The 27,944-nt window shown below is 44.3% G+C and overlaps 1 protein-coding gene across 4 annotated transcripts in view; it reads left to right on the top strand.

Moving 5' to 3' along the window:
- Positions 1 to 27,572, top strand: part of sox6 (SRY-box transcription factor 6) — a 280,677-nt gene extending 253,105 nt beyond the window's left edge. For all 4 annotated transcript variants that reach the window (XM_042341433.1, XM_042341434.1, XM_007887524.2 and 1 more), the window contains 4 exons: positions 6,608 to 6,716; positions 17,386 to 17,559; positions 25,949 to 26,165; positions 27,248 to 27,572. In XM_042341433.1, the coding sequence (XP_042197367.1) occupies positions 6,608 to 6,716; positions 17,386 to 17,559; positions 25,949 to 26,165; positions 27,248 to 27,551 (804 nt within the window). In that variant the 3' untranslated portion in view covers positions 27,552 to 27,572. The remainder of the gene's footprint in view (positions 1 to 6,607; positions 6,717 to 17,385; positions 17,560 to 25,948; positions 26,166 to 27,247) is intronic.
- The last annotated feature ends 372 nt before the right edge of the window (positions 27,573 to 27,944 follow it).

Below are 27,944 nucleotides of genomic sequence, written 5' to 3' on the forward strand. Positions count from 1 at the left end.
TTTGAAAGCCTAAACTCTCCCTATAAATCAGACAGCACTGTTTTACTGCCTGATTTGCTCAACACGCCTTACAGTGCAATCTGCTCTAGAGGTAAAATGCTTTACATTTCCACTCTCTGGGCGAGGTGAAACACTTTCACACGAGTTCTGTTCAGAAATGGCTCGGGCGTTGGCTCAACCTGTTGCTATGGAGTGAGATGCGCCAAAGTGTTCTCTGAGACCAACACTCGTGCTGTAGCTGGTGACGGGATCTTCAGGTCAGCCACCTCCGCCCTTCGTGAGTTCAGTCACTGTGGAAGGCATTGTTACTTACACACTGAATCACTGCTCATCTTTCAGCCTGTAATGAGGCGCTGCGATAAGACTTGCTTGGCTCCCATGGTGTGGGGGGAGCATTGCTTGTTTGTCTCTCTCTCTCTCATCCCCTTTTATTCAAGGCCACCTGTCTTGTCCACTTACTGTCCCCAAATTAGTTTGTTACATACACTCGTTGCGAGTTATCCATTCTCTCTGTAACTCGCTCTGCAGTGATATGACCACACAGAGGAGTATCTCTGACCAGACCCTCCCCTCTCTAGGCATGCTGCAGCTTCCATTAAACAGTCTGCACACAGCACCATCATAATCCTTTTAAAGGGACAGAATCTTATTGCTCTGTCCCAACATCAAAGAACATGTAACATATAGTTCACAAGATAATAATAATAATAATAATCCTTGCATTTGATATAGCAGCTTATCACATTGTTGAAATGTCTCAAACCGTTTCACAGGATATATTGTAAAATGGATTGACTGAATGGTTTGGGAATCACAAATGTGTATGGCTAATGAAGTTTGTTTAACCCATTTGATCTCATCCTTCCAAACATTACAGCATTGAAAAGTTTCTTAAATGCATCCTGCGCCCTGACCTCTGATCCTTTTCCTTGCATTAATCCTGGAGGACTTCACACTTTCCCACACAGAGGCCTCCTCGATTATTAAAGAGTGTCTCACTGTCGCTGCTCTATTTAAAAAAATTAGTTACCAAGAAGTACTCTGTCCGTCAAGATCCCTCTATTATTTTTGCTGCTTTCTGTTAGTTTAGAATTTGTGAAATTGTCTTTGGCATCATTTTGGTATGGTCTCAGAACGTTGAATTGATAACCAGGGAACCAGATTAATATCAATACAACACATAGCTATTTAATCCATCTTCCTCCAGCGGTCCTGTGAAATCACTCATTCCTGCTCCTGGTTCAGAATCTGAGCCTGTCTGAAAAGTCCCCTCCCTCCCCCCCAAAAAAAATTAATTATAATTCCTTGTAATGTTTTTCTTAAAGCATTCCCGAAGATGAGACTCACACTTTAGCACTGCTTGGAAGCATTGCTATGTAAATGTACATTGAATATTATTAGGAGAGCTTGTATTAGAGCTTTAATGCAGTAAGCACCGTGCAAACATGTTAGAAATGATATGCGTTCACAAAGTAGGGCTGTTTTGTAGGTAGTAGGGATTCGCTTCCTCTTTCCTCCACCAAACAATGTATAAACATTGTTGGGTAGGCTGTCATTTCCATTTAATCTCTAGCTGCTTTTCATTTCCCATTCACTGTTTCCGTCCAGTAAGATATCATCAATTATTAAACTGTGTGACAATAGTCAGTCATCACTGGTGTGTGGATCACTGGAGCAGTAGGGGAAGCAGTCAGTCTGAGTGAGAGCAGCAATGAGGATAGATAGGGAGCCTATTGTCGGGATACCAGTGAAGGTAAAATTGCACCTAAATCTAGATTAATGATAATAATAATAATCCTTGTATTTGGTATAGCGCCTCCTCACATCAGAAGGATGACTCAAAGCTCTTTCAGGATCTCCTGTGAATCGGAATGACTATATATTTGTAAGCAATCGGGGGAGCACAATTGCCCACAGCAGTGTCCCACAAACAGCCATGAAACAAATGACCAATTTTATTTTGGGGAATTGCTGGCCAGGACACCCTGAGAACTAACTCAGCTCATGCAGTATTTCAGAACATTCCAGCGTTTGGCAAATGGCTGATTTCGTTCTTAACTTTGAACATGACTTTCGGCTTTCCTTTCCGTTCTTAAAAGAAATCCACAGAAATACGACTTAATGGTTTTTGAAGAATTTAAGAATTTGCCAAATTTTGGATGCTCCGAAATGCTAGGAAAATAGAATAAATCTCGACTCAGGTTGAATCGTACCCCTAACATTTATTGGCCTTTATCGGGAAAAGAAATATTCACCACATTCTTGCAATCAAATAGATTGGGGAGGCTTTTATAAACTGATTTCAGTGGCTGAAGGAACCAATCTAGCGGTCGCCTTTGTACCCTGATCCGCACAGAGGAAAGTGCAGCATTTTGGCATTAAATCGCTTGCTTCGGTCACTGCTAGTAATAACCTAACAGTCCATCCATCACTACTGTCGCTGCTCTTTCATTAATAGAGATAATCCTCGCCTGCAATTGATGCTGCAGATGCAGTGCTCGGAACATTTAACATTCTCAGGGCTTCAACAAGCCCTTCATCATCTCAATCTCCTCAACCGATACATAAGCACTATCTTGTTTATCTTAATCTAAAGATACTTAAAAGCACACAACCCGCAACCTTCCAACACAGCATTGACTTGTTCAATTGCCTCAAAAAATCTCCTCTGGACCCTGATCTAGGCACTGGAGTGGATTAATTAAGAAATCAGGAAGTATGTGAGGCAAACTCAGGAACGACACCCCAAGTCGATTTATTTTGGAGCAGGCTTCCTCTGAGCAGGTGTGATTTACACGATGTGCTTATTTAATAATAATAATCCATGGATTTGATATAGCGCCTTATCACGACATCAAGACATGTCAAAGCACTTCGCAGAATATATTGTGAAGTGAATTTACTGTGTATTTTGTGGGACAAACGCGGCAGCCAATTGTGCACAGCAGTGTCCCGCAAACAGTCATCGATTGAGTGACCAATTTTACTTGGGGAATTTGTTGGCCAGGATTCCAGTTACTAGGATTCCTGCTCGGTTTCCTTATTAAGGAATCCTGTTAGAAATTGCCATATATTGGACCTCGCTGCATTATTTTTCTTCTTTGTAGTTTCATTTGAGAAACATTTTGAAGGCACAACCATGTTCACATGTGTTTACCAAGAGATCTCTTTTTTTNATCCCTTTAACCAGGCTCACTGGTGTTTCAGCACAAGCTTTATAGCCACAGACCTGCAGCAGCATCCAATCCTAACTTCCACACCGCACAAATGCTGTCATAGCCTTTCTGTTGATAAACTGGAGAGACAGCAGCCTTCACCTCTGCACACACCAGCCATGCTCTTTGCATTTATATTCCCAGCAGAGTTGATGACTGTTCCCTTAAAAAACAGTTTGGTCCTGTGATGAGAGGGCATTAGCTTGGATGCTCTGGAATGTTATAATAATAATAATAATAATCCTTGCATTTGATATAGCGCTTTTCACGTCTTCTCAACGTCTCAAAGCGCTTCACAGAATAGACTGTAAAGTGAATTGGCTGTATTTTTGTGGGCAAAACGCGGCAGCCAATTGCGCAGAGCAGTGTTCCACAAACAGTCGTGGATTGAAATGACCAATTTTTTTTTGAGGGATTATTATCAGAGTAAGGAAACTTGCCCAAGGTTTCGCCCTGCCGGGAATTGAACCCAGGTCTCTCGCATGCAAAGCAAGTGCTCTAACCACTGAGCTACAGGACTGAGCTACAGGTGTTGAGATCGTATGGACCAAAGGGTCTTCTTATCAAACTGATTTTGTGATCTAATGATCTTACGATATTCCCATCAGCATCAAGTTAGCCCCATACTTTTCTCAACAAGAACATGTATGTAGGTGGTGTCCACTATTGATGCCAATTGTTCAATCTCTGAACTATACCCATTTAAATCTGTAAGTTACTTCTAAAGTAATATCTTGAGGCTCGAACTTCAGATCTTGCAACAAACTGCGAAAGAACTGCGATTCCCAAACTGAGACGTCCTTTGAAGAACTTTCCAAGATTTCGCACAACCTTAAATCAGAATGTTAATGACCCTAAAGGTTAAGAACAGAGAGAATTTCAGGCCCTCTGCTTTCTTAGCAAAGATGCAAATCATTACTCAGAATCAGGCAGGCTTTATTCAAGTAAAATCAGAGGTGCACTTCAGAGATGATTGTTATAATAATAATAATAATAATAATCCTTGCATTTGATATAGCGCTTTTCACGTCGGGAGGACGTCCCAAAGCGCTTCACAGAACATACTGTAAAGTGAATTGACTGTATATTTGTGGGCGAACGCGGCAGCCAATTGCGCACAGCAATGTCCCACAAACAGTCGTAGATTGAAAATGACCAATTTATTATTGTTTTTTTTTTTTTGGAGGGATTATTATTAGGCTCTGTGTGGAGTAAGGAAACTTGCCCAAGGTTTCGCCCTCTGCCTGGGAATGAACTCAGGTCTCTCACTTGCAAAGCGAGTGCTCTAACCACTGAGCCACAGGACTCCACGATTATATTATAGTATATACTGTTATATGTTATACTGTTATATATAGTTATATACTGTCATATAATAGTAACAGGACTGTGCATAAGTTGTTGGCAAAGGCGGCAGCCAATTTGCACATAGCAATGTCCCATAACCCAATGGAGTGACTGACAAATTATATTTGATCATTTTTGATGTGCGAGTGTTTATTTAGTCTTAAATCACAGCTTCCGTGAGGCTGACGAATAAAAATGCTGTGGCCGCTGAATTTCCTTCCCAGAAAGTCGCTGTATGTCAGTCCTGCGGTTAGCGTGCGCAGTACAGCAGCTCTTCTTATCGGACAGATTGTGTAAAAGGATACTCTTTTGTGGTCACGCTGACCTTTTCTCAGCACACACACACACACACACCTTTCAAACTTCGGAGGCCTCTTCTGCAGTTTATAAACTGGTTGACTAATTATTGATGTTTCCTTCAACTAATGTAAAATAAACTGAAACCTGGCCTTCTGATCACCCCCATTAAACTACTGCCTGTCTATGCCCCTTAATTACAACCAAAGAGTGTGTTCATGTTAACGTTTCATTAGGCTGCTATGAATGGATAGACCAGTCAAAAACATATCAGGATACTTCCCACACTTCAGTTTTCTTAAAGAAGAATAGTTCTTGGGCTCTTTTCTGTGAAAGCTTAGTACGTTTGTTCTATAAGATAACGGACTGTGTATTTCTAGCAGAAATGTACATTTGAGAACGTTTTCAGTTCAAGTATTTTTGTGTTCTTTATTTCTGGTGGGTCTAAATGTGTGGTATTCTTCACACATCTGTTCTAAATATATTGTTTGTAATGTCAGATCAATAAGTCAGTTCCAGGTCAATGCAATACATTCAGTTCTGCATCAATATAATATAGTTCCACATCAATAAGGTACAGTTCCAGATCAAGGTGATGCATATAGTTCCAGATCAATAAGACACCATGCAGCACATTGTACACACAAAAGGAAAGCAACCAGATTACCAGAGTGGATGCACAGTGCAATTGAAAACTGTCCTTTCTTCTCAAGGACAAGGGAACTTTCACCTCTGAGACGAGTCCAAACATTTCCTAACAACATCTCCTACCTCTAATGGTTGTAAAATTTAAGTGAGGTTAAGCAGTTCCTAGTATGGCATGCAGAATGGTAAGAATCTGCCTTAAAGTGAACTTCTTTACGTTTCAGTTTAAAATATCTCATTTGAAGGACTGCACCAAAGGCATTGTGGCGCTCCTCTAAGTACTGTATTGGAGTCTCAGCCCGAACAATGAGTTCGAGGCCCAACGTGGGAATTGAACCCACAACCTTCCGACCCAGAGACAAAAGCGCTACCAAATGAGCCGGGCTAAGCCAGCACAGTTCAGTGATAATTACAGAAAGTGCAACCTGCTATCAGGCTTGCCCGACAGTGATGCGATCACAGAGGGTGCTCCAGACGTGCACTTGTGAGCTGCTCCGATGGAACAATTCAGTGACAGTCCACGTTTACCAGCCTTCGGTTCCATGCTTCAAGGCTAGAGAGCCGATGGAGAGCTTATAGCACAATGCCGCTCACGACATTGCAGCCTGATCTTAAAGAAGACTGCTGGTTGTCCCAGGTATCTCTCTGAGTCTATTCTTGTTAGGGAGCCTGTGTTTTTTTGTGCACTTAGCAGATGACAAGTCTTTCAACAACAGGTCAAACAGCAGGCACTATTCTGTCCTTGCATAATGCATAACCAGTGCTATGCAGAATCTGTAATCAAACTCCCAGCCGCCCTCAGCTACTATTTTGTTGCTCCAAATCTAAGCAGATGTGACATTTAATATTGTTTCATAGTTATACAGTGCACAGCGACAGGTTTTACTCCTTCTGAAGTACTACAAGCTGTTATGTTATCTCATTTGAGTTCGAAACAGCAGGGCAAGAAGTAAAACACAAGCCAAGCTCCTTAGGGTAAAAAGAAGAAGCTTAATAAATGATAAAGGCTGGATGTCGATTGAGCAGCACTTAACTCTACCAAGATTAACACAGTGGCTGTCACACATGTAGCTGACAGATCTCTCTCTCTGCTCTGGTCACAGGAGAGGATGTCTTTCGAGAACCTTACGCACCAGCTGACGGGGAAAACGGGGGAAGACGGGAAGATGGGTCCAGGGGTCATTGACCTCACCAGGCCAGAGGATGCAGAAGGTGAGTGGCTGATCCCCGAGACGTCCTTTATAAGAGTTACTCAACGTGATGTCAAACCAAGTAAGTTCAGCAAATGTATTTAATATCAAAAAAAGTAATCAGTCCATTCCATCACCTTTTTCCTTTTAATCCATGTTGTGTCCCTTTTCTGCTAACTCACGGATGGGGGGGAGGGGGACACGTGGCAATACGTCAGTTCGAAACTGCGTTCGACCCCAACTTTCTCTCGCTGGGTTACGTTGCGATAGAAAAAGAGCCCAGCCGATCACATTGAAACCCCTGGATTCATTCCTGATTTCCCAAAGTGGAATGTTTCCAGGTAAGCTGGGTGCTAGGTGACCTGAGGATTGTGTGGTCAAGGCGCACAGTACGATTTAGGTAAATCCAGTCTCTGCCTGCGCCTCAGTTGTAAGGTCAGGAAATCCAACACTCAAACAGGCAGGTCCCCAGAGATTGGGACCTGGACCCTGATCCAGCAGTAGAAAATTTAGAACAGCCGGTCGCGATCTAAGACCTGATCATTCTCATGGTCTTAGCCTTTAATCACCTCAAAAATGTAAGATTCTGCAACATTTTCCAATTCAGTTAATTCGGAAGCTGTGTTTTTCTTTAAAACGCAGATTTTTTTTCTTAAGAGCTGCAGAAAATCAGCTTCAAAATTAAGACTGAATTGAAGAATTCTCCAAAATCCTACTCGCTCTTAAATTTTAAGACAATGGACTCCAGGGGTTGAGAGAGTACGGGATTTGGTGCTTGACTCTCTCAACACTTGGAGTTGCTGATTGACAGATCCATGAGCTGATGTTGTAGCCCTCAATCTGGCACTGGGACTGAGAGCAGAAGTGGACAGGCTGGTGCAAAGGTGAAGCACAGAGTCAGCTTCCCTCGGCAACACACGTCCTTAATGGGGCAGCGTCGTGATGTAGAATCCTGTCAGAGAACACGTTAAGTGCAATAGTTTGTAGATCCGCACTTGTTTGTGACAAAACACCCATTTAATGTGTCAATTGTGGATCAGAACAGGGAAGTTTCCCTCTTAAATTTTTATGTTGCTTTCAAACAAACAAAAATTGAAAGAATGCAGTCGAGGTTTTCTCAGAGGCTGACAATGTGCAGCACTTCACACAAAGAAACAGTGAGCTGCAGCTTGTTCAGCGTTTAAGTAAGAAAGCTGGATCAAAAGCTCAGGGGGCTTCAATTTTTCTTGTGAAACCACTACCTTTCACATTCCATTTGCATTTACAATTGAAACTGGTAAAATGATGGTAAAAGATAGACAGGGGGGAAATTCTGTTCAGTCTCAAGCACAGTGCATCTGGCGATGCCTGATTACAATGGGGAAATCCCATTAGGTGGCAGCCTGGCTCAGTTAGTAACTTTCAAGTCAGAAGGTTGTCGGTTCAAGCCCAAGGTCGGCTGTTCGTGGCACATCGCTGTGCGCAAATTGGCTGCTGTGTTCGCCCACAAATACTTTACAATAAATTCCTGTGAAGCGCTTTAAGGTACTTTGGCGGTGTGATAAGGTGCTGCATCAACGGCAAGGATTTTTATTAACTGTCAAGAAAGGATGACAAGCAACCAAGTTCCCCGGAGATCCAATAGATCAGAATCCATTTATGATCCCTGGTATACCAGTACTTGAGATTCATTAAAGTTTTCTGGAGAAGGCAGAATCGGTATAAACTTGTGAATTTCTGGGAAAGGGGGAGGTGGTGACTATGATTATCCTATTGACCACCCCCCTGCCTTGTAATTCAGATTCGGGCTGCCTACTTTTTTGGGGAACTTCAAATCCAAATTCAACCCAATGTCCCTCCCTCCCAACTCACCAACGGAACAAGACTGCTCTCTGCATGTTGGGGAACAGAAACAATGTTCGTCGTCACTGCCAAAGTCAACAGTGGATTTCGGCTGTTTCGCAAAACCTAAGGGTAACTTTCCACTGTTAATCTGACACCCCACATGAGCTGGATCATTGCAGGGTCTCAAACACTGCTCCCCTCCCCTTCCATCGCTTCCTCACTTTCTCTGACCCAGTTCCTCTTACCCTATGTTTCTCCCCCCCCCCCATCCCCCCCCCCCCCAATCCCCCCCCCCCCACTGGTTGTGTCTCACAGAAGCATTTCAGTCGAATTGACAGGCTTCTTCCTGTGCGGTCTTTGACAAAAAACGATCTGGATTTTCCCCCTCATCGTGGAAGAGAGTTAGGTTTTGCCATCTGGCTCCTTCTCCACTTTCCCTGACTATTTATTTCACTTTAAAAATGGAGCAAAACCACAAATCTAATCCCACGCCTGGGATTGATAATGGAAACAAAGCACTGAACGCTGTTAGCGGTAATCCTCACCATACCGCATTTAACCCTGTGAGGGCACTCCAAGCCTCACGTTCCACCTGGTCTTAGCCTTAAGCCACTGTCTTCAAGTTTCAGATCACGCAAGAATCTTTGGAAAATTCAGTCCGGATTCAGAAGCCGGTTTCTTTTCAACAAAGACGGAAAAATGGCTTTGAATTGAGACTGAGTTTAAGACTTTTCCACAATTCTACACTGGAAGCCTCTTGAAAACACAGGCGTGTCAAACGTGCCTGCCAGGGGGACTCCTTCCCGGATTGGCAAATAATGGCTTGACTCAAACACGGGACGTTATCTTATCAGGATAACTCTTACATTTGATAGATTGTCTTATCACTTCACAGGAATTAATGTATAGTGCAGTGATTGTACGTTTGTAGGCGAATGAATGTGGCAGCCAAATTGGAGCACAGCAATGTCACACAAAACAGCCATGCAGTGATTGACCCAATTTTATCTGGGGGATTGTTAGCTGGGACACCAGGAGAGTGCCATGGGATCTTTAATGTCTATCTCTCTCATTTTCTTTTCCCCCCTTCTTGTCAGCCTGTTTCCTTCTCCGTATCTCTCCTTTTCTTCAAGCACGTATCTCCGCGTCACTGCCTCTCTTCTCTTTCCCGTGGTCTCTATCTTTGTGCGCAAGTCTCTGCATTGCTCCCTCTCTCCTGTGATTCGAGAACATGGCAAAGCATTTTTGGAATATTTTCTAAGAGACCAGATTGGTACTGAAAGCCCAGATCTGAATGATGACTAGCGCATTCGAGCTGCTGCCTCTGAATCCACTGGTGGAAGCCCTGGTGGAAACAGTGCACAACCCGTAACCACGAACATGTCATAAACAAACGATATGGGACTTATTTAAATGGCAACACTTAGGTGTGAACCGCGATACCCCTCGAGCCACGATAAAGTTCCCACTGACTTTTGTCCCTCTCCTCTCTCTGTCACAGTACAAAAAAAAACCACAAAACAAAACAAAAAAAAAGGCCCCAATATTGGTCACGGGTAAATATTTGCAACGGTTGCCATGGCAGCCGAGGAAGAAAAGGAAGGAAAGCATAAATGTTGAAAGTTACACAGGGAACAAAGATAAATATTTCTAGCAAAAGAATTTTAAACTTTAGATAGCGTGGAGGTGAAACGGCATTGCTCTGCTGGAGAGTGGAATGAAAGCTCCCCCCTTCGCTTTCAGTCAGCCGTGAGTCAGTCGCATGCATGGATTCACTGCAGAATCATTGGGTCTCTCTTTTCTTTTCTTTGCACAAAGCTCAGATGAAAAACATCAGCCGATACCACAGAGATTTCAGTCACGGACCCTTTGTTCCCTCACATGCGGAGGTCCGTAGCTCCTACACTCCTCGGGCCCTTGTGTTTGTTTTTGCTGGCTCTCCTGGGCCAGGCGAACACAAGCCCGAGCAGGAAATGGACTAATCTAAAGGCGGTTTGTGACAATATCAGTCGAATAAAAAAGAGGAGGGACTGATTAGCCATTAATGTACAATTGAGTCCATATGCAGCCGACAACATTGAGCCTTTATTCCCCCCTCCCCACCACCGTGGCCTCCCCCCCCACCCCCCTTCCCAGCTCGGGTTGGAGGGGTGGTTTGAGTTTCCTCTGCTTAAGGAACTCTCTCTGTAGGGAGTTCTTTCCCAATCCCAACCTCTGTGCCTGTTGATCCTCCAGATTGGTGAGATGGTTTCTCTTTTCCCTCTTAAGTGCAACTAAGAGGGAATATTGTTGCAGCATGCTCAACGAGAGGTTAGCAGCTCGATAACAAAGTGGAGCAAATCTGCTTGCATGTTCGTAGGTTTATCCCTGCAGTGCTCGTCTGAATTTAGTTACTTACTTGGGTGTCTCTGTAACATGGGAACATCGCTTATCCTTTCCCCCGCAGTTCATTCTGCTCCTCTCCTGAACGTGTTGACTCCCGCTGCTTCAGTTACCCTCTCACCTCTGGGTCAGAAGATTGTGGGTTTGAGCCTCACGTCAGAACTCTTGAGCACACGTAGTCCAGGCTGACAAGCCAATGCAATGCTGGGGCAATGTCGCTGCATTGTCGGAAGCGCTGCCCTTTACCCGAAACATTAAACCCAGGTCCCGTCTGCCTGTTCAGGTGGACGTTAAAGATCCCACGGCACTATTCGAAAAGAGAAGGGAGTTTCTGTCTCCTGGTGCCCTGGCCGACAATGTGAGGTATGCAACTGGGGGAATCCTTCTGGTTACCGGAAATCCAGTCCAGATGTAGATTGGTTCAGAGCACAGTTCCTGGGGGCTGAGAGGAATTAGAATCATAGAATCTTACAGCACAGAAGGAGGCCATTTGGCCCATTTTGCCAGTGCCGGCTCTTTGAAGGCGTTACCAACTAGTCCAACTCCCCCACTAACACTTATTCTAACACTATTACTTACTAAGAAATGCCACAAATTACCCCCCTCCCCTTCCACTCCCCACTCTCCATACAACCTATTTGCAGAGACCTTAAGTAACACTAAAGACATCCACTGCTCCCCAGTTCCTTCGCTCACAAAACACAGTCACTTCACTTTACAAAGAATCCTGTGAAAGCTCTTTGAGCCTGACATGAAAAGTGCTGTACCAATTGTAAGGATTATTATTATTATTATTATTATTATTATTATTATTATTATTATTATCCAGAGCAATCATTAGAGCTTTGCAACTTCCAAATTGCATCCGCTGTTTAATGGTTTAATTCCTAACCGTTTGCTCTTTGAGAACATTAAACCAGGATTCAAATTGAAGTCCATACTAAAGAGCCAAATTCAAACTAATTTTTTTCAAACAAAAAGAAGAAAACCTAAATACCCCAAAAAATGAAACACTTTGAAAACAAATCCTCGACTCAATAAAAACTGGACCTTGGCTGTAAGGTACTGACATTCAGACTCACAAACTCCAGGCTGACAAATGATACCTTGTCAGTCAAAAGAAATACGATTATTTTTATTGGCCTGCAACAGCTATAATTTGAGACTGTTACAAATCAAACGCACACAACACATCATTTAACATAAATCAGCCCAAGGAGGGAAAAAGTTTGCCACACTTTTTTTGTGTGTGGAAAAAATAAAGGCTTTATGGAGGAGCGTCACACCCTGCACGTGCGGAGTGGTCGATGGGGCTTTAGTTGTCTGCGGACACGGGGAAAGGGACACCGTCGCTCGGGACAGGCCATTATTAATAATGATAATAATCTTTGCATTTGGTCAGGAGAATGTTTCAAAGCGCTTTACGGGATACACTGTAAAGTGTAGCAACTGCATTTTGTAGGCGAATGCCGCAGCCAGTTTGCACACAGTAATGTCCCACAAATGACCATGTAGTGAGTGACCAATTCTATCTGGGGGATTGTTGGCTACATCACTGACAGAAGCTCCCTCCTCTTCATGGAATAGTGCCACAGGACCTTTAGCAAAATTAGGGTCTCTACATGGGTAGATGTGGATTCCAGGAGAGGACAGGATCATGCTTGATTATGATCCTCTCCTCCCTTTTCCCAACACCTCCCACCCCCCTAGAGTGACGATGTCAGCCCAGCTCAGTTGGTACTCTTCCCTTTGAATCAGAAGGTTATGGGTTCAATCCCCACATCAAGACTTGAACTCGCATAGTCTAAGTTGACACTCCAATGCAGTGATGCCACTGTTGGATGTGCTGTCCCTTGGATGAGGCATTAAGCTGAGCTGAGGTCCTATCTGCCTATTCAGGAGAAGCTCTTGGGACATCCTCCCGACATGAAAGGAGCTATTCCAAATGCAAGGATTATTATTATAACTGTGTATTTGAAGGCAAACGCGGAAGTCCATGAAGATCTCACGCGTGCAAATTAACAAACGTGGGCCAGGTAGTGTTAGGCAGCAGGTACCAAAAGCCCAGGCAGGAGAGCAGAGGAGAGTAGAGGTGTGGAGAGGTGAGGTTTGAAGAAGAGAGGAGAGGAGAGGTGAAGTGCAGTGAGAAGAGGAAAGATGAGCAGAGGAGTGGAGAGGTGAGGAGCCCTCGTGGATGGATGAGGGAGAGTTTTTTATTAATAGAAAAAAATGTGCGTGTTGGTTCTGCAGTTCTCAAACAGCGGACCCGAGACCGAATTGAAGAGTTTTCCAGAATCTCTTGTTCAGGTTTGTTTTTATTTGACGTTCCAACTGGCTGTGCTCTGCAGTCCTGCACCTCATCAGTTTCAGCCGCTAGAAAGCACAGCAGCCCTGCTGCTGGAGTGACACGAGGCTAGACTCCAGCATGTCTCTCATGAGCCTCAGTGCCACAAGCAGCCTGCAGACTCACTATACCGTGCCTTGACTCCAGCATTTTGCTACAAGATAATCAGGGCTTAGGAAGGAAAAACGTGTACCGCAAACAAAAAGACAAACTGAGCACTGAAGTGTGTACAGAAGAGTTGCCCTCTGCATGCGTGTAATTATCAGTGGGACTTTACATGCGTTGGGACAAACGTTTAGCATTACTTGTCAGTACGATTCAAAGTCCCATCAGTGAATATTGTGGCAAAGTGCCGTTTTTTAGAATGTCTCCAACCCCCACCCCAACGCACAAAGACTACTCCCTCCCATTTTATCTTCCGCAGATCATTATATTTCTCTCCCTCTCCCCTCGCTTACATTTCAATCAGGCCCACCGAGCCCACCCCCTTCCTTCCCCCACCCTGAAGCTGGGCAGACAAATGTTTGCGTGAGTGTTAATTATTTGCAGAAGCCCGCTTCACACAGAGAATTCCTTTGTGACAGTCTGTCGGCCGTGCCACAAAGACAGAGTCGGAGATCAAGTGGAGAGGGCTTGGCGGCTTCGGCTGCATATTCCCTCGGCAGCTTCAAGTGTGGGCTTGCTCTCAGCAGGTGTGCTTCCAGCACTGTAGCTTTAAGGACATTTGCGCTTCCAGTCCTGTCGAGGCTCAGCTTCTGCTTAAGAAAGATCGGAGCACGGAGTTAGTACAGTGCAAAGACACACCATAAATCAAATCACAAAGCAAATCGCACCTCACAAAGAGACTTATCAAAACAGATGATACAGCTGTCAAGCTCCTTTATTCAGACGCATTCTTGCACTGAAAATCCCCTTTGCTTGACCCGAGCGCACTGGTAATTTGTACCTGGCCATGGGTCGTTCGATGGGCTAGTACTTTTTAATAAAACAGTAAAACTTGCATGAGTCTGATCTGTATAAATCGTATAATCGCCTAAATCGTACATCTGCCCATGTCCTGTTCAAGAGTTTCATGTTCATCGCTAGTTTGACATCACTCGTACTTTCCATCAATCATATTAATCGTATGATCCCGACTGATATGACCTATGTAAGGTTTACTGTAATAATAATCCTTGCATTTGGTATAGCACCTCATCACGTCAGAAGAACGTCTCAAAGGGCTTCACAGGATTTTCTGTGAAATGGAGTGACTGCATTTGTCGGCCAACTTGGGAGCACAATTCTATGTTTCGGTTCTCAGCCGAACACGTGGGGCAAATAGACTCTGGTGCTCCCGGCTTCGAATCATGTTGTGAGTCGAGGATCCTCCCCCCACCCCTCTTCCAACTCTCCCCCCCCCCCCACCCCCTCCTCTTTCTGGATAGTGTGTGAATGTCAACTGAGAACACAAAAGGACTCAGTGTTAATCCCTCCCCCCTCCCCATAGATAAATAACGAGCTAACGCAAGCTGCATACGCTCTCATGGATTACTCTGCCAGGATGTGGCCAGTGCCCATGGGTCAATGCCTTCCACAGAGAGCGAGAGAGAGAGAGAGAGGAAAAGAACTGGAAAAGAACCATAACCGCATTCTGGAAGATTCTGTCTCGCTTTCGCCACTGTTTGTGAACTTTGTGCTCACGATTTATTGCATGAACTGAACTCTCTCCTCCATGCCCCTCCCTCTCCCCCTCCGCCCTCCCCCACATAAGATCATTGTCTTAAAGATTGTTCTTGGAGAGATGGACTGGTCTTGATTAAACTCTGCTCAGGCCAGTGTTGGGAACCACGTTATGTGGCTCTGCACATCTGCCCACGTCTGGTTTCTATTATTCCCTGTTAGACTCACTACAAAAAGCCCCTGTTTTGAAACAGATGCGGTGCAGCAAAGCTTCTGACTGCTCAAGTGGTTAAACCAATGTTAAAAAACAACTCGCAAAGTGATTGAATGGGTCTCAACAGCACAGTCAATGCACGTGACAGTAGATAATACTGACATGTCAGTGCCTACTTGAGCAGTGGGTAAAAGGTGCTTCATTAAATGTCATACTCGTGGCTGTTTAATCAGACAACATATCGAAATTTCTATCACAGCCAATTTCTATTTAAATTCAAATTCAGGGTGAGCGAGACCTGAAAGAATCCACACAATCTGCCGGTTCTTCTTCTATCTCTCTGTGTGTGTCAGCCTGGTTCAGTCGGTAGTCGTCTCGCCTCTGAGTCCGAAGGTTGTGGGTTCAAGTCCCAATGTCAGATCTTTGAACTCATCTGTCCAGGCTAACATTCCAACACAGTGCTGGGGGTATGCTGCATTGTTGGAGGTGCTGTCCTTTGGATGAGACGTTAAACCGAGGCCTTGTCTGTGCTTGTTGAGATAAATGTAAAAGATCCCATGGTATGATTTGAAAACAGAAGGAAGATTCTCCCAGTATCCTGAGCAACAATCGGATCTCGTGCCTCAAATTGCAGTGGTTCAGAGTTGAGAATCTGGCCCAGCTTCTACGTGTGTCTGTATGGCAGCTTGTCGATAATTGAGAAAGTACCCCCGGTCCACAGCTCCTCTGTGTAGTACAGTTCCCACTTGTATCAAAGTATAGAGTGGGACTCATGAGGAGACACTCTGAAAAGGCACTTACAATCACAAAATCAATTGCACAATTCACCTATTACCCAACTCAATGAAACTATATTCCTGTTATAGTACAATTATTGCTAAATTACCAATGATAATTTACTCCACGTGTAACAGACCAAGCGAATGGGTAATATTTGCATTTGACAAAGCGCTTTCACATCAGGAGGTCGTCTTAAATCGATTCACAGGTTTTTACTGTAAAGTGTAGTGACTGTGTATTTTGCAGGCGAACAAATCCAGGTGAACAGTCCCCCAGATAAAACTGGTCACTCGCTTTGCGGCTGTTTGTGGGACTTTGCTGCCGTGTTCGCCTTCAAAATGCACAGTCACTACACTTTACAAATATATCCCGTGGAACATCCTCCTGGCGTTCAAGGCGCTGTATCAGATCTTTAAAAATTTGGTCACTCAAACCACAACTATTGTGGGACACTGCTGTGTGCAATTGGCTGCTGCATTTCGCCCACAAAATATGCAGTGAATCCACTTCACAATACATTCTGTAAAGCTCTTTGAGGTGTCACTTTGAGACTTGATAACGGGCTATAACAAATGCAAGGATAATTATTAAATTATTCTTAAAGAATATTTATTGATATTCACCACAAGCTCTTCTCTTTGTGGGTTCATAGTCTGATTCCCTCAGTTGTGCTCCTTAGAAAGCCTTCAATCCAGCCTCAGGAAGCTCATTTATGGATTGTTCTTTTGGAAAATATAGTTGGGTTTGGCAAGCTTACGGGGCAGGAGGCTGGCGTTCCTTTATTGTATTACAGAACCTTCGAATTAGTGTCCAGAATGGAGCAATTTCATGTTGAGTTGAACTTAAACTCACAGTTTTCTCTATCTCATCAAAGTGTCAATCAGCAGCATTCAGTCCTGATATACTGCATGTTGTTTCAGTGTCAGTTGTGGCGCGCGAGAAGGTTTGTGTGTGAGAGAAACTTACTCAGCGTGATTCTCCACCCAAACGGGCAGCGACCTCCAGATTTATCATATTGTGAAAGGCAAGAAAAGGCTGCACACTTTATGCATGCACGCAAGCACATTTCTGCCACTAACACAGTGTCAATCAGAAAGCAATGGGACTGGGGGCATCATAAATTTCTGGGCTGATCCTTAGGAACAGACACGAGCTGTCATGTCTGAACTAGCATTTCACTGCTGGGGTAATAGATGCCTTCATCTGGCCCAGCAGTCAGCAGATTGCCCCATGTTGATGGATACTGTCAGCTGAATGCTACACTAGATTTCACTGCACAATAAACATGGCTCTCCAAGCCATGCAAAGCGAAATCAATTTATCCTGTACGCTGCCCGCATGCTAAATGGAATTAATGTACTGTGTTGCTCTTCTTTTCTCCCACCTCCCCTCCCCTTCCCTTCCCTGCTCCGTACGGTGTTTCAGGGAGTAAGGCAATGAATGGGTCTGCAGCTAAACTACAGCAGTATTATTGTTGGCCAACAGGAAGCACTGCGGTGACAGAGGCACGCGTTTACAGGGAAACCAGGGGGCGCAACAACAATGAGCCACATATCAAAAGACCAATGAATGCTTTCATGGTGTGGGCGAAGGACGAACGCAGGAAGATACTGCAAGCATTCCCAGACATGCATAACTCCAACATCAGCAAAATCTTGGGTGAGTAACCACACGTGTATTTATGCGCCATAATACCTAACGCTGACCAGCAGAGCACACGGGTGAAACAGAGAGCGAAACAAAGGAGGCCGAGTTGTACGTGCGATCCGTGGGCATTCAACTCAACCTATTGGTCAGCAGTCACTTGCAATGACAGCGGTGGAGCAATAGGAGGCGCAAGACATGAGTGGCTGTTATCTTGACCATGACCTAATAATAGAGTAATACATCAATAAAGGGAGCCTTGGAGAGATCTTTAGGAAACAACTTGCAGGAGAGAATGTACAAATTATATTTGCGAGAAACATTCAAATCCTCATTGCTTGGGGTGAATGGGGGATAGTGGAATATTCCAGCTTATCCCACTGGTAGGGGAGTCAGTGATTAGGGGGCATAGTTATAAGATCGTCACAAAGAGAGCGAAAGGAGGGCTGAAGAGAATTTGTTTTTCACACAGAGAGTTGTTGGGAAGTGGAATGCTCCGTCATGGAAGGTTGGTAGAGGCAGAGTCATTTGGGGTTTCAAGAGGAAAGTAGACAGGTTATATAAAGGATAGAGATTTGAAGGGTATTGGTATAAGGCAGGGCAGTGGGATTGAATGGACAGCTTGCTCGGAGAGCCGGCATAGATGCGATGGGCCGAATGGCCTCCTTCAGCGCTGTGAGTTTCTTATGATTTCACAGATAAAAGTGAGGTTTGCTTAGGGCTCCTGTGGCAGTGCACTCGGCTTGTCAACTAACCCACTGAGCTAATGGCTCAGTTGGATTGTGGCACCCTCTATAAACAAGCCTATCTCTATCCAAGGCCACACTGTGACTGAGGCAGAGTTCTCATCTGTATTGAATCTCACCTCCAGTATAAATGCCTGGGATCGATCAGCCCTGGCAAAAAATAAACACTCGTCTGGGGTAGGTTTCATGCCAGGATAAGTTCGGAGACTGGACAGTGTAAGGTCTCAACCCTCACTGTTCGTTGCTCAATGAACACTCCTAATGTATGCAAGACTCACAGTGTCCCTCCCTACTCCCCCGCACCCCCCCCAAATCCCTCAATCCCTCAAGGAAGGGGATCGGTGAGAGGCCGACAGCGCTAATTACATCCCGGTTCAATTTCTGAGCCAGGATTAAGGCAACGGAAATCAGGATGAACGAAGAATTATGCTTCCGAGCTGTGGCATGTTAGGATTACAGAGCGTTTGTTATTGTAGTTTAAAGTGGGATTCTTAAATGTCGTCTGTTCAGGCCCTTTTCTGTCTGTTCAGACCCTTTTCTATTCAATAATAATAATCAAGCAACATAGATGTAAATTAATCTAATACTGATCGATCAGATCACAAACTACTGCCTCCACATCCCTTCCCTTCCCTAAGTCGGTAGCTGTGAGGGAGAGAGGATTCCCAAATAGTAAAAGCAGAGGTCTAGGGAGAGTTACATAGAATGATACAGCATGGAAAAACTGTTTAGCTCAATCAGTCTGCACCAGTGCTTACACTCCACACGAGCTTCCACTCCGCCTATTCCCCTCTCCTGTATCCCTCTATCGCCTTCTCCCTCATGTCTGCATCACCTTTGCTCATAAATACATTGATGCTTTTTGCAGAACCAAAGCTTCCTTCCGGCAGTAAGTTCTACATTCTCACTACCCTCTGCGTGAAGAAGATCCTCCTAAACTCCCTTGTTAGATCAAGCATTGAGGCTACCTAATATTTATGCCCTCTAGGTTTGGACTCACTAATAAGCAGAAACAGCTCATCCACATCGGCCTTTATGATGAGGCAATTTCTGCCTTGATTTTTACATGCAAATACCGAGTTCCATAATATTTTTAATTATGAATCATTTTTTTAATTTGAGGAAGCTTTATCCGCATTTATTTATCAATACGGAATTATCTTTATTCGCTGGGTCTGAGTATTTAGACTTGTTGATTGCATTCCACTCATGTACAAATTGAACCATAAATCTATTAATTCCTGCGCTCAGATCCGCCCGTTGCTTTTTATATATTTCCCGGGATTTATGCGCATTTGAACTAGTCATTGATAATATATTAATCCGTTTAATTCGATGAGTTATTTGTTTATGGCATTATCGAATGTTGCGTCTCGACATTTTATTTTCCAATTTTAATAATGTAATTCTGGCACAAGATCGTAATCAGCACCCGGGGGACAGGACGGAATTGAATCAGCACGAGGGGCTGTTTAACTCTAAACGTGCCACTCTGATACCCATAACATTTACATATGGAGTCAGATAGAGTCACACTGCATGGAAACAAGCCATTCGTGGAGTCCTGCAGCTGAGTAGTTAGAGCACTCACCTCACAAGTGAGAGGACCTGAGTTCAATTCCCAAGCAGGGCGAAACGTTGGGCAAGTTTCCTTACTCCACACACCTCTGTTTACCTAGCAGTAAGTAGCAACCCTGTTGTTAGTCGATTGGCGCATTGCTTTTCCAGGGTAATAATCCCTTAAAATTTATATATTTTAAAAATAATAAGAATAATTTGGTCACTCAATCCACTACTGTTTATAAGACACTGCTGTGCATAATTGGCTGTCACATTTTGCGCACAAAATATACAGTCAGTTCACTTTACAGTATATTCTGTGAAGCGCTTTCAGACGTCTCGATGACATGATACAGCGCTATATCCAATGCAATGATTATTATTTTTATTATTTCACCCTTCTAGTCTGTGCCGGTGTTTCTACTCCACCCAAGCTTCCGCCCCTCCTAGTTCCCTCTCCTAAACCCCTCTATTCTCTCTTCCTTATATCTGCATCATGTTTTCCCTTTAAAATTATGGACTCCATATTATTTGCTGTTATTTGCATACAAATAGTCAATTCCTCTGAAGCGCTGTTAGACGACGTAATAAGGTGCTGTTTCAAATGCAAGGACAATATTTTTAAACAAAATCGGTTTCAGCAGCAAAGTCTTCTCTTAAAGATTTTGATGCTATTTGCTTCGACCACTGCTTCTGGCAGGGAATTCCACATTCTCACCACCCTCTTTGTGAAGAAGTTCTTCTAAACTCCTTATTAGATCTGCTACTGGCTTTCGTACGTTTACGTCTCCTCATTTTTCTGTATATTTCCAACGAAAGAGAGCTGCATTAACAATGTGTCAATGGGATAGGCCTGTGAATACATATGGATTGTAACCCAGCTCTGCTCTTTCTAACACTCTAAACGTCTGATATAAAAACACACTCCATGGATCGCTCAACACAGAAGTATCAGATTTTTCTTCCAAGCTCCTGCTTTGTGCTTTTTTAAAAAAAAGTCTCAGCCAAATATGGCCTGTACCTTTGCAAGCGAGCTGAAAATGGAAAAAAACGATGAATTCTTTTGGAATATTTTCACAAATTATCAGGGTGTTTAAAAGGTCCATTTAATCTGTCAAGTGCTGTTTATTTTGTCCTGGTGGGCAGCAATTTGTAATTATAGCCCCTCGCTGCCAGGTTAGCATGCTACTGGATACAGTGACTGACAATTACCAATGTTTACCAGTGGGTTCAATTTCAATATCTTGTTTATTTCTACTCTCAGCACTGGTACAAATCAAGTCATCCATCTAATGCTGCATGAAGCCTGGATTTGTGAGTGAATAATGACTGACATCGAGCAGAACTCCCGGGGAATGGGACACATTAATGCTGTTCCTCTGCAACTGATATATACTCACCTTGTTGTGTATTGATTCACCCTGCAACCGTAGAGTGCTGAATTTAGGGTTTACTCCCATGCTAACTATGGGTCCCTCAGTTCCTTCATTGTCCCTTAGGATTAATATAATTGATCATCGATCTGATAGAGAGTGTCAGGAAACAATGTAGGACTAGGAGTTTCTCTTGTTTCTAAGGGTAACGACTTTGACAGCCCAATTATAATGGGAAAATTAAACTGTAAGCGTTTATCATTGAAATCCACCCCACTTAGTAGCAAAAGGAGTTTCTCCACCTCAGGTCCATTTTTATGAGCATTTCTGTGCATTATTGCAGCTCTTTGTCATTGAACCTGACCATCAGTTGTGTGACATTGGTCCAGTTTGACTCACCTGCCAGTTCTTCCTGCTTCTGAATGGGATGGCTGAGGGCAGGAGCTCACCAGGCACGTAGTCACTCCAGCAAAGCCACATCCTACCACACGGAGGCCTGGATTATTGTTCCGTGAGTTCATTTTTCTGAGAGGAGGAACTTGACGTCAGCGTCCACGCTGGCCAGAAAAGTTATTTATTTTATGGTTCCTTCAAGGCTCGGAGTTTGGCATCGCGCATCAACACAATCCCGTTCCAGGCTTCGCATTCCAGTGGACTAACCCACTTCCCGTTCGCTTCCATTGTGTGGAACCCCTGATCCATTTGAACCCAAATTCAGACTAAGCACAAGATATATTTTTCCCCCTTTCGCTTCCCAGCACATTGTGGGAGCCTCTGTTTGTGTAAAATGTCCCAGTTCCGGTCAGTGTGTTTCTGTTTTTGTTTGGACTGAGTTGCTGAAAGAATGATGAAACAGGCTGGGAGAAGGCGATTTGCCATCCAGCTATTTTTATCCAGAGTTTATAGAAGGGCTGATCCAAGGATAACATCTCTTGGCAAAATGTGCTCTGTGTGTTTCTCACAGGACTCAACTGGATCACGAGATTTTGTATCCCAACAACGTAATAAGTCTCTTGTTCTGTTCAGTACAAAAAAGGACTCACAGCTGAAATTCATTGCACTTCATACAGCAAGTCTAGATCTTCCCACAGTTCCCCATTCAGCTAATGACACAGGAGTCTCTCCATACCTCAGGGTGGTACACGCCTCGGTTTGTACTGGGTTCTCTTTGCAACTTCCCCTACCTAAGGACAGCTTTAACTCCAACCTCAAGAGATAGCTCTCAACTCCTGTGCTACAACAACAACAACTTGCGCTTATATAACTCCCTCCACGCCGTCTCAGAGTCTGTTAACAATGGTGGAGCCCAAGGCCATTCCAGGGAGAGGGGGAAAGTGACCGTAGGCGCGGTCGAAAAGGAAGGTCTTCAGGCATGTTCTGAAGATGGGAAAGGAGGGGGCGATAAGGCCTTACCGTGTCGGTGATTACAGGAATTTTAGTTAGTTTGTTAGTTCATTAGTTCGTTTGTTGGCATTGTTGAGCACTGGAGGTTCCATGCATTCGGAGAATGTCCTAAGGAGCTTGACAGTCCTGGCTTGGCACCCGACTTGGGGGTGACAGCCAAGAGAAGTGGGGGGAAGGAAAGATGAATAGTGTCGCAGGTCAAAGAGGAAGATCTTGAGACAGAGGCGAGAGGAGAGTTTCTCCAGGTGTCCTGTCCAACAATTCCTCCAGATAATATTGTCTATTCACTTCACGGCTGTTTATGGGACATTCTTGTGCACAAATTGGCTGCTGTGTTCGTCTACAAACAGTTACTACACTTCACAGTAATTCCCGTGAGATGTCTCGATGCCGTGACAATACCCTATTAGTGGCGTGCAGCCTTGAGTGTTCCTGTTGTTATCATTGAGAGGGTTTCTCAGCATACCAAGGCTGTCAGCACTGAGAGAGACACCTCATCGCTCCATCACTTCATCAATACTTTTATAGTGCAGATTCCTCTGGTGGACACTTGAAAGAATGTAGCCTTAATTGAACAAGACATCAATTCTCATTTGACTCAGAACAGAGGAGGTTCAGTGTTGGGTAGGCGGAACCTTTGATGTTGTGAGCTTTCAGGTAACATCCAAAGCTTAAAAACGTGCTCAGTTGAAGATAGATTGAGCAGTGGCCTCTGATATTGCTGATACATCATGACAGAAGCAACCCATTTACTCTGGCAGGGCTGGTGGGGGGTGGGGGGGGGGGGGTGAGGAGAAAGTGAGAGGGTTACAATGGATGCAACGTGAACTAAGATGTCAAGAGTAGGTCCGGTTAAGGTAAAACAGTGAACCGCTTGATTTGCAAACCCACATCCACACCCCATGGAAGGCGAGTGAGCGAGCGAGAGAGTGAGCGTGTTAGCGAGAACTATGACTTTTCGTGGCAAAGGCAGGAAGAGAGTAGGTTACTTGCTTCTAACCTATCTGGAGGCAAAACTTAACATTGTGAGGTGCTCCTGTTGAGTCTGTGATCTGCCACTGTAACTCAACCCAGATCACACAGCACTCACAGAAACAGAAATTTACCACAGTGAAAGAGGCCATTCAGCCCATCGTACCTGTGCCACTGTTATCTTGTCGCCCTTTTATTATTAATCCCACTTTCCAGCTCTTTCCCTCTTTTGCTCTTAATGTTTTTTGTACGTCTCAGGTGCTTCTCCCTTTTAAACGGCTATTAATTCAGCCTCAGTACCCACTCGTGGTGATGAATTCCGCATCCTAACAACCCACTGAGTGCACAAATTCCTCCAAACCGCTTACCTGAATCTAACACTCTTAAGATGGTGCTCCGTTGTCACCCGTTCCCATCTCAGGGAAATATTTTTTCCCATTTATATCTCACCTCATTTACCTCTTTGACCACACTTTTGGTCATAAAAGTGTCTTCTCAGATCGGGAAGACATTTCAAAGTGCTTTGGAGAATTTACTGTGAAATAGAGTGACCGTGTATTTGTAGGCGAAAGTGGAAAGTGGTAGCCTATGGATAGAAAGCATCATCGCAGTCTGAGCTGCCGTCCTGAACCCAGTTCGGAAGCCGTTCTCTACTTGTTAGGTCTGTCACATAAAGACTTGGAGAGAGATGGTTTGCTGTGTGTACGTATGTATGTGTATGTGTGTGTGTGCATACGCGTGATTATACCAAGGCCCCCAAAGCAAGGCTAAAGCACAGTAATCATAAATAATGGGAACAGATCTGTGCCCCCTTTATAATGAAGCTGATTCCATCTTTTGATATTCATGAAAGCAAAGAAAGAAATCCTACCGCAACAATTGCTCCGCAAAATCTGGTTCTTGTTAAATTGTTTGCCGATGTCCCATTTCCTCCACAGTCAAACAATCTGTTAGAAATTAACATCCTTGGGATTTTATTTTTGTCGGAACTCCTACTGTTTTCAAGCGAGCGGGTGGGCGGCTCTACCTGTGGCATTTTTTGACCAGATAAGGGATCCTTCTGCTGTTCCGCTCGAGCCACAGATGCTATTGGAGTTGTACGTTACCCTTTCCCTTCCTCCCCCCACTCTCTGCTTGAGGGCTGTGACCAAACTTAGCACAGTGTGTGTGGAGTAACTGGCACCAGAAAGACTTGGCTTTGGCAGAAGTCAGACCTGGTGCTGTCAGCGAGCAGGAACTGCACTTAATTACAATCAGCATGTGTTTAATCACTATAACTGGTTTATTACACTAATATCCTGAATAATATACAACAACATGATTTGTTACATTAAACCCACCCGCCCGCCCCCTCCTCTCAACAACAAGGCTGCCTCTCCTTTGAGCTGTTTAGATCGAACGAGATAAGTGCTCCCACCAAGTGCAATTTTGCTTTGTGCAACATTTACATTGCAGAGCGGCAGCGTTAATAAAACCATGCGTTTCAACAATGATTAGGCTTTCGCTTGGCAAGGAATAAGCACCGTGTCGAACATGTAACCCCCTCAGCTTATTGCAAAACTAGTGGAAGAAGGAAGTGTGGAATCCGAGATTTAAACATTCCTGTTCACCCCCCGCCCCCCTCCCAGGCTACTGTGCTGTACGAGAAGTTGTCCCCAGGAGAATTGTCAGTATGTAGCAGGGTTAAGCCTTTACATCCTTAAATTAATGCTTTCAACATTTTTCACTTGGCAAGTCTCCTCCGAAAAGGGAAGACTTTAATGATAAAAACGAAACATACTGGAGCTGCTCAGCTATGTCTTGTGAATCAGTTTCGGAACTAACTCACCTTCATCCGCTTTTTTTCTGTTTTTGCTTTGCTTTTGGCGTTCTTGTGGAAAAACCTGTTGCGATAAGAATGCTTATTTTTTTTCACATATAACAGTGGTGGTGGTGTGTGGGGGGAAATAGAAGCTGTGGAGATTGCGCAAGTCGTTGTTGCATGATGAGGGTGCGGGGTGAAGCCACAGTGATTGAGATCGCCATTCGACTGCCCTAGCATGGGCCTTGCATACTTAATGTTTCAGAGCTGCAAAGGGCAATTTCAGGACACACGCCACCAAGTGTTTCTTTACCCAGTGTGGGTAATTAACGACTGTAACAGGTTGGCAGAAAGGGTGGTTGAGGCCAGGGACGCTGTTGCTCGTTTAAAAAAAAACATTAAAAAAAACAGCTTGATGCCGTGACAGGGATGAGTTTTGAGTGAGCGTTTCTGTGAAGGATGAGATCACATGGGCCTAAGTTGCCTTCTTGCTTCCAACCCGATCTTGGGGGGATCTTGTGACCGAGTGCTGTGTTTGCTCGGTGCAGGATCTCGTTGGAAATCCATGTCCAATCAGGAGAAGCAGCCATATTACGAGGAGCAGGCCAGGCTCAGCAAGATGCACCTGGAGAAATACCCCAACTACAAGTACAAGCCCAGACCGAAGCGCACCTGCATTGTGGACGGCAAGAAGCTGCGCATTGGCGAGTACAAGCAGCTGATGCGGAATCGGAGGCAGGAGATGAGGCAGTTCTTCACTGTGGGGTGAGTGCCGCCATTTCCTAACTGGAGCAACCGCTTCATACCCTCTTGCTTCCACAGCACGGCAGGAAATCAAAGCATCGAAGGTTGCGGGCAGCACAGCTTTATTGTGAGCCTTAAACACCCAGAGTTCCACGCGTGGCCGGGCTATTCTGCGAAGCCGTTTTGTCTTACGATTTAAGATCGCGCGTTCTTGTGGAAATTACAAAATACACAACAGTTCACTGCATGTCGCAGGAAGATCAGGCAAAGTGCTTTGTGGTGTCTTAGCACCGCAATAAGGCATGACATCAAATGCATACAGTACATACAAAGTCATGTGTTGTGGGGAATGGGAAAAAGCTGGGAAATGGGATTAAAAGAAACCGACCTTCCGTAGTTTTATGAACTGGTGAAACAGGCTTGATGGGTTGAATTGTTCGGAGGAATAGGGTACAGGAATGGATAAGTAGTTTTAAATTGATATAAAACCTTGGTTGGACCACATTTGGAATACTTTGTGCTTGGCTCTAGTCACTGTAATACAAGGAGGAGATTGAAGCATCAGAGAAAGTGCAGCGTAGATTTAGCAAGACGTTACCAGGAATGAGTAGATAGCAGTTTTCAAGACTGGACAGGTTAGAGGTTTTTCCTCTGGAGATGAGGTGTTTGAGAGGGGACCGGCTAGAGGTGTTTTAAGGTATAAAAGGGTTTGATAAGGTGACAGTTAATCAATGAGTCCCTAATAAGGGGGCATTAGTCAACAGCAGATCCTCAAGAGAGTTTACGAGCAACCTCTTCACATAGAGGGTGGTGAGAATGTGGAACTCGCTGCCAAGAATTTTAGTTGAAGCAGAAAGCATCAATGCATTTAAGAGAAAACTTGATGCATGCATGAGTAAGAAAGAATAGAGAGAGGAGAATAGGAGGGGTTAAGCCAAATGGGCTGTTTTGGTGCTCTACGGTATTACATAATGAGCATTAACACTCACCTTGACGTGCACAAATATACCAAAAATCAAGAGCTGGTGCTTTCTATGTATAACATAGATATCAACTGCTTGTGGCTATAACTTGCTAACAGATCAGTGTTCATCTGTGCACAGGCAACAGCCTCAGCTTCCAATCACCACGACAGCGGGTGTAGTGTATCCCGGTGCTATCAGCATGGCCACCACTGCAGCATCACCCCAGCTGACCTCCGAGTGTTCCAGCGAGTCGGGAAGCCCGGAGCCGAGTATTCCGGTCATCCAGAGCACTTACAGCATGAAGGCGGAGAGCAGCAGTCTGGCAGTCAGCGAGATGATGAATGGGGAGGACGAAGTGGATATGTACGAGGACTTTGAGGACGATCAGAAATCAGACTATAGCAGTGACAATGAGAACCAGGAGACCATCAGTGCAAACTGAGGAGCCCTCCCCCCCACCTCCCCCACCTCCCCATCCCCCTCTCCCGCGGCAAACATAGGACTGTTATTTTGAACACACATGTACACACGCAACGCACACACACACACACACGCACACAGACACAGATACACAAATGCTATTGAGGAGCTTGCATGCGTGGCTCAGACAGAATCATCAGCCATGTTCTTCGATGTTTCTTAATGTGTGAAGCATTCTCATTTTGTTTTTTATTTTATTTTTACAAAGTTTTAATTGTAGATGTTTTACATTTACCGAGCTCTAGGAAACGACGGGGGAAGAGGGGGAGGGGGAGGGGGGGATAATAATAATAATAATAATTCATAAGTCAGAACTTGAAAACTGTCTCTTAATATTAATTCATACCTATCTATC

Source organism: Callorhinchus milii, unplaced genomic scaffold, assembly GCF_018977255.1.
Source record: "Callorhinchus milii isolate IMCB2004 unplaced genomic scaffold, IMCB_Cmil_1.0 Scaffold17, whole genome shotgun sequence".
In the NCBI taxonomy this organism is placed as follows: Eukaryota; Metazoa; Chordata; class Chondrichthyes; order Chimaeriformes; family Callorhinchidae; genus Callorhinchus; species Callorhinchus milii.